General features: G+C 43.0%; 1 protein-coding gene across 1 annotated transcript in view; it reads right to left on the reverse strand.

The window, feature by feature from the left end:
* Positions 1-4,764, reverse strand: part of LOC120999349 (calpain-8-like) — a 138,431-nt gene extending 133,667 nt beyond the window's left edge. The window contains exons 1-3 of the mRNA XM_040430216.1: positions 4,528-4,764; positions 3,529-3,598; positions 1,699-1,817 (exon numbers count right to left, since the gene is read on the reverse strand). Coding sequence (XP_040286150.1) covers positions 1,699-1,817; positions 3,529-3,598; positions 4,528-4,764 — 426 coding nt within the window. The remainder of the gene's footprint in view (positions 1-1,698; positions 1,818-3,528; positions 3,599-4,527) is intronic.
* Positions 4,765-7,883: the final 3,119 nt, after the last annotated feature.

Genomic DNA, 7,883 nt, shown 5'->3' on the forward strand with positions numbered 1-7,883 from the left:
CGGTATAGTGTGGAGTGCTATACTGCTGTACTGTATAGTGTGGGGGGCTGTATCGTGTATAGTTTGGGGTGCTGTATACAGTGAGGTGTTGTATACTGTGAGGTGCTGTATACTGTGGGCTGCTATACTGCTCTACTATATACTGTGGGGTACTGTATAGTGTGGGGTGCTATACTGCTCTACTATATACTGTGGGGTACTGTATAGTGTGGGGTGCTATACTGCTCTACTATATACTGTGGGGTACTGTATAGTGTGGGGTGCTATACTGCTCTACTATATACTGTGGGGTACTGTATACTGTGGGGTGCTAAACTGCATACTGTGTGGTGCTGTATACTATAGGGTGCTATACTGCATACTGTGGGGTGCTGGGGTGCACTGAAACACTAGGGTGAGCCGAGCCCCGGTCTCCTTCCTTCCTGCAGAGCGGTGCCCACTTCCAGCCTGAGCCCAGCTGCCCAGAGCACTGATCCTGAGCCGCTGGAGTCTTCAGAACTGGAAGTATTAACAGTCATTCACTGGACTCTACCAGATGTGTGGATTTTTTTTGTGTGTGTTGTGGTGGAGGGCGTGATTGCCTAAGGTGTGGGAAGGCGGGATCCAGGGGGCCCAAGTAAATTTTTGCCCAGGGTCCAATCAATATTAAAGACGGCCCTGCACGGTGTAACCTGCTTGTCAAGGCTTGTTCTAGTACGTTGACCACTTCTGAATGTCAGCCGATGTCACGATGACATCATCACTTGTCATACAAGAAGAGGAGCTCAGTGACAGCTTCAAAGGAGACTGCATTAGCCAACCTAGCTCTGCTACATCTGTGTGATTCCTAACTGATTGAGGTGAATTTCTTTGGGGAGGTTGACTTGAGCAGACAACAGAATGTGATATCTTCTGACCAACTTCTCTAACATTTATGGCCAACTTATGGTCCATGGATTCTTATAGCACGTCCACACAGGACAGGTCCAATGCAGATTTTATTTTTACGCCCTCTCCTGCATCTTAATGATATCTGCTCAGCTGCAGTCACTGCAAAGATATACAAAGACATCTCTGTAGGGTAACATTTTAAGAGGTAGGGTGGTCCACAAGCAGTTAATCATCTAAATAGGTCTAAATGTTTGGGCTGATTTCTTAGTATATCTCTGTAGTGATTGAGGAGCATATTCCTTCTTCTTGATTGACAGGCCAGGTTTTCGCATAGTCATCTCGTCTGGCCTTGTCAATAAAGAAGAAGGAATATGCTCCTCAATGGATTAGCAGAGGAAGCAGTAGGAGCCAGGGTGCACACAGTGGCTTGCGCCCGCCCTTGGTGCACTTAACTGCTAAGTTGCCTACGGATTTAAAGCCAGTTCCACCACTTGACCACTGGTACGGCTTCATTTTCTAAAAAGGTATAATAAGCACCTATCAGCAGGATCAACTCTAATGAACAAAGCATATTGTCTGGTAGGGTCGATCTTGCTGATTTGAATGAAACCACTCTTGTGAAAATCGGTTGTGGTGTTCTTGAGAAAAAAAATTTTTTTACGCAGATTAGGATTTCAGTGCACTGTGGAGGTGGGTCCAAGCTCCTCAATGCACCTTAGCTATACATCAGCAGGATCAACCCAACAATATAACACACAGTAAAATTATGTTTTAGTCTTAATACTTAGTCCAAATCTGGTCCTATAGTCCTAGAAAAGTGTGACTTACCTTAAAGTGAAAGATTCCTGCATAGTTAGCGTCAAAGCTCTGGTCCATGGGGACAACACGGCGGAGACAGTCTTCATTTAGAGTCAGGGACGCGATAGAACATAGAAACCAGCAGTCACCTGTGGAGTAGATTATGGGAGATTTTAAGACTCACAGTAAGCCTACATGCACACGAACGTTTGTGCAAATTGCGGATCCGTAAAAAAAACGGATGACGTCCGTATGGCATAGTTATTTTTTTTGAAGATCCATTGTAACAATGCCTATCCTTGTCAGCAAAACGGACAAGAATAGGACATGTTCTATTTTTTTATGCAGGGCTACGGAACGGAGCAACGGATGCGGACAGCTGTCCGCATCTTTTGCGACCCCATTGAAGTGAATGGGTCCGCACCCGAGCTGCAAAAAATGCGGCTCGGATGCGGAAACCAAACCACGTTCTTGTGCATGTAGGCTAAAGGTGATGATTCATTTAATCAGTTACTTCTGGAGAATTGATCTTTCAGAGAGAATTGATCTTAGGCTACTTTCACATCTGCGGCACGGATTTTCAGCCTGCCAGATTTCTCCGGACCCGTCACTGCCGGATGCAACCAGAATACCCTCCAGCCCCATTAACTATAATGGGGTCCGGCGGAGATCCCGCAGCAATCTGACGAATATGCAGCAAAACAACAACAAACCGCTGCACTCTGTAATTTGTGTCTAGCCAATTCCCAGCATTTTCTGCCAGAACCGTCAGGATCATAATGCTGCAGATGTGAAAGTAGCCTTAAAGGGATTGTCCCAAAGAGATAACTTTTCAGAATGAAGCCACCCTAGTGATCCACATAAAACTAAATAAAAAATTTAAAAAAACTCTAAATGGCTCCTGTTTTCTGTAGCTCACTTGTCAGCTTTACTGTATAGACTGTGACACCATGAGCAGAGCCATCTCATTTTCAGTATATAACTTTTCAGAATGAAGCCACCCTTGTGATAGACATAAAACTAAATAAAATAAAAACTCTAAATGGTTCCTGTTTTCTGTAGCTCACTTGTCAGCTTTAATGTATAGACTGTGACACCATGAGCAGAGTCATCTCATTTTCAGTATGTAACTTTTCAGAATGAAGCCACCCTAGTGATCCACATAAAACTAAATAAAATAAAAACTCTAAATGGTTCCTGTTTTCTGTAGCTCACTTGTCAGCTTTAATGTTTAGACTGTGACACCCTGAGCAGAGTCATCTCATTTTCAGTATAGGGCAGGGAAGTTCATGAAATCTCGATTGTACTGCTGAAGGTCTAGATAAAGTGGGCTAGTGACACTATACACACAGATAAGGCTGTGTATGTCGCTCCACGGGGGAGGGACTGGAGACTATAATAATCTTAGCAATTTCTTTGTCCCATTCATTTCACCTGCTACAAAGCAACACACCCTGCTGTACTGTATACACAGACAATACAAGATGGAAGTGTGTGCCTCCAATATGGCCTCCCCCCCCAGGTTTTAAAACTACAAAATAAAAATAATAATGACAATATAATAAAAAAAAAACGACTTTATTTCTGTTCTACAGACATATCTAAAGAAGGAAACCAAAGTTACATGCAGTGCATGAGACATTCCCTTTAAATGTCAACCTCATGGGAAGGAGGTTGGTTGGTTAATTAGTTACATCGTTAGTTCATGTAATGTTTACAGTAAAATGTTAACACATACAAAGGGAATTGTAAACAGGTCCAGCCGCCCTTCATATCTGACACGAAACATTCATAAAATGTTGGGCTGGGTGTAGAAAGTAAAAGTCAGCTTGTTTTCAACGTGAATGTAAGACTAATTACCTAACAATCCTTGCCGGACATCTGCACGAGTCGCCCCTTCATTAATGAACTGGGGATTGGGTTCTATTTCCTGTAAAATAACATTGTAACATTATTACATCTGGAGTTGTCGATGACTTTTCTTGTGTTAGGCCTCGTTCACATCACCATTTCTCCTTTCCGTTCTCCGGGTCCGTTGAGGAGCAGGAGAACGGAAAGGATGGATTCTGCAGATAACTGAGACCTAACTGAGCGTAACGGAGCCTAAAGACCCCATAGACTATAATGGGGTCAGTTCGGTGTCCACTCAGAATATGATTTGTGAGCGGAGACGAAAGTCCTTACAGTAATGACATGTATGGAGCTGAGTATCTAAAAGTACATAGTACAGTACATAGTAGGTGGTAACAGCATCAGGGAACCAGGAGAACTAAAGCTGGATTTACAGGGGGCAATGCAGCAGCCGATTGTCGGAAGGAAATGTTCCTTCCCAACTGCTGCTCGTTTACATGCAGCGATCTCCTTCACTGTATGAGGACGAGGGATAGCTATTGCGATACCTCGTCCTCATACAGAATCATGGTTTTTGAGCAGCAGATCGCTGTTTAGACCACACAATCTGCTGCCCAGAAACTGTGATCGGCGGTGCCTGCATGAAGCACAGGATCACCCGATGAACAAGCATTTTTCTTGTTGATCGGATGATCGACAGCACATTTACACGGGCAGATTGTCAGGAACGATTATGATCTGGACAATTATTGGTTCGTGTAAATGCAGCTTAACAGTGTCCTCTAGGATTGTCTGAGGACACTCCTTTCATTCAGACTTCCAGAAAGTAAAGGCAATCTTGTAGAACATTCAAAGTCAGATGATTGCTTTTTCCCAGATATAGGACGGTAAATTACTTTGCAAATACAATAGATACAAAATAAGACGTTCATATAATACAATAAAGCATAGCAAAAGAATCAGAAATACAAGTATAGACTGTATCTATTCTACGTTTCGTTTCCTTACCAAGGGTCTTTTCCAGACAATTCCCTGGACATCCTCGGATTTGGGACCCAGGTCATTGATTCCAAGAGATGACTGAGCAGCAGGAAATGTGGGGTCTCTAAATAAAGTCTTGGAGGCCAAGCACTGCGCCCTCAGCTCTTCAAAGTATTGGTTTAGGTATTTTCTTGGGGTCTCATTGGCCCCAACCCCTGAGGCTGTGGCCCAATCTTTGGCCAGCTTAGCAGCTACACTTGCCATAGTATCGTGCTTCTGTGTATGGAGGCTAAAGACAACAGAGTAGTATTGGAGAAGCCCTAACTATATATAGTGTGTAAACCATGTGTGAGGAAACCCTTGAGGACATAGAGGAGGAGATAACAGCTGGAAGAATTCCTGACTAGCAGAGTGTAGGGAGTGTAGTTTTGGTTGTCACTGGTAAACATTGCATATCACATACTTGCATATGAGGTTAGGTCAGTATGATAAATAACAATAGAAGGAAAACTACCCCTCTTGAGTTCTTCTTTTTTCTTGACATCCGTAGGAGCCATCTTCAGAACTGTCAGATCTGCAATAACATGTTGTCTTCGACAAGTGATTCTTTAGTTGTTGTGCAACTACAACTCCCATCAAGCTCAACAGTCTGTGTGTACTAAACCATATCCAGGGGGTGGACACAGAGAATATGTCTCATGGTGTTGGTTCATACAACCATACCATCTCAGGGACAGGAGAGTCTGATGCTCGAGCTTGAGCCACCCCACCATGGGCCACATAGCAGCCACAAGGACTATGTCTATGATATGTAAGCCCTTGTCCACAGAGGCAGATGATCCTCAATATGGGGAGTACTTTGGGAGCTACATTGGGTTCTGATGTTGCTGTTCCACCATAAAGGGACCTGCCACATTGAAATAAAAGTTCAATCAAGCACCTAGCTCCAATCTGCGGCATGTGGGGGGCATAAAATCCAGACTGAAAGCAAAGTTTGTTTACACATGAAACCTCAAAAGTCATCTGGGATGATTGTGCGATGCCCCTGTCAATTAACGTGCCAGTTATCGCCAGTTGTTGCAAACTGAAAGGGACAGAATTTGTGAACTAAGAGACCTTTGTTTACAACTCCGGCAGCTCTCCACACACCTAGGTGATGGACAGAAGCGAGGTGCACAGAGGCGAACCTCTGCACAGACAGATCGTCTGATTAGAAGAATGGCACATAATGATCCATTCTGTACTGCAAGTAAAACTGGACATCACATCCCAACCCTAGGGCTGCAAACAGTGTCTACACAAGCCATCAGACGGCATTTGCGTGACATTGTCCTACAAGCCAGACGTCCGGCTACAGGTGTTCTACTGACCTCACCCCACCACTCTCATGGGACATAGCAAGAAGGCAATGGAGTTCTGAAATGGAGGTCTATCCTCTTCAGCGATGAGTCTCGCTTTGCCTCGGATGCAATGATAGCCAGAGATTGGTCGGGAGACCATGTGGGCAACGCCATGAAGAGACCTTCACAAAGGGATTACTCCTGGGATTATGGTGTGAGGTGGCATAATGTACAGTAGCCAGACTCCTCTAGTCTTCATTTCAGGTACACTAACAGCTTGGCATTGCATTGGTTTAGTCGTGGAACCAGTAGTGGTACAGCCATTTATCAAAAAAAAGGAGCCTTTTTTTAACAGGACAACTCCAGGCTGAATGTTGCCTGTGCTCCTCTGAGCAGCCTTCATGGTCTAAACATACTACTATAGCCTGCAGTATCTCTGGACTTGTTGAGCACATCTGGGACATCATTGGTCGGCAATAGAAAAGGTAGCTGCCAGAAGCAGATCTTGATGATTTGCGTGCCCAAATGCATTCAGAGTGGCAGAACATTCCTCAGGCAATCGGTAATAACCTTATTTAAAGTATGCCAAGGCGTGTAAGTGTGGGTATTTCTGTGTGGAGCACTGAATAAATCAAGATGCTTTGAATATATTGTTTCCATTATCATGTCTATCAATCCATTGATTTCCATAATTCCATGACTTTTCTTCTTGGTGTTGCAATTTCCATGTTGAGGAGTGTATATGGTTTAGTTCTATAAATCACAAGCTCTACCAAACCTTTTCCCACAAAACTATATATCAATCTGCTCAGCTCCTCCTGCTCTACAACATGCTGCCCGCTTCAAACTGACACAATAATACGGAGTGGTAATGGACAACCATATCATTAAACAATACTAACTGATAACAATATAATATAACCGCAATACTAATATCTCCATTGCAATTTCGATACTGTTCATTATCAGTTATATGTTGGTCTACCTTGGAACTGTATAATTCTTTATAGAAGACTTTTACCAATCATTTATCTAATGGTCAACAATGGACATAATACCATTTAAACTGCTAATATGGAACTTGATAGGTTGCTACTGTTGTGGAAATTTTATTATGCGGACATTTTACTTTAGGATGTGTGTGTGTTTTTATAGATTGTCATCTGTCTCCCTGTGTCTGATTTAGCCAGAGAGCGCTCTAGCAGAGGATACTTTGGCTTAATCGGGACCAGTGGTAAAACCGTCAGTATGAAAACCTTCTCATGGGCTTGGAGACATATCTGCTTTTAAGACATGCATATCTGCCTTGTCGGGATACTAGTACCGTATACTGACAATAGCCGTAGCAATGTCTCGCAGATAATTTCAAACCTATGGGAACCAGTAGAATGATCTTTATTAGATACTGATCACCTTTGAGCAGTATTGAATGAGGTCCATGCTGACAGTGATGGGGGGTGGGCGACCACCTGGCTGATCAGACAATGGATATGACTCATCCTTCCTTATACAGGGATGGGGTGTGTGCATCGTCTGCCCGGCCACATTGATTGCCTCGCCCTGTCCTTTGACATCACTTCCTGCATGTTATCACTTCCTGTATCCTTGTCTTGGGCCAGCCCCTTTTACACCTTTTGTTAGTAAATAAAGGTGAGCAGACTGAGCAGGGCGGGAGGAGTTGCTCAGAATTTTCAATCAAGATGGTAACACCTGGGTCTGTCTCTGACTGGGGCTGAGAGAAGGGATTCACCTTTTTCCTTACACAAACTTTGATGCGAGCTGATTACAACTATTAATATTTTCTACAACACTATAATCCGCCATAAGGTGGACATTTTTATAGCTAGTCATCAATTCAATACATCAAAAGGACGGGACTTGATATATTAATATGCAGCTATAACCATTTATGAGGAAATTATTATATGGTTTTGGAATTATTATTTTTTTATTAGCATTTTTATTTATCTTTTTATTTACAGTTTTTATTTATTAATATCATGTACACGATATATAAGGTACAACATTAATAAATTGCTGGTG

The sequence above is a fragment of the Bufo bufo genome, chromosome 4 (assembly GCF_905171765.1).
Source record: "Bufo bufo chromosome 4, aBufBuf1.1, whole genome shotgun sequence".
Classification (NCBI taxonomy): Eukaryota; Metazoa; Chordata; class Amphibia; order Anura; family Bufonidae; genus Bufo; species Bufo bufo.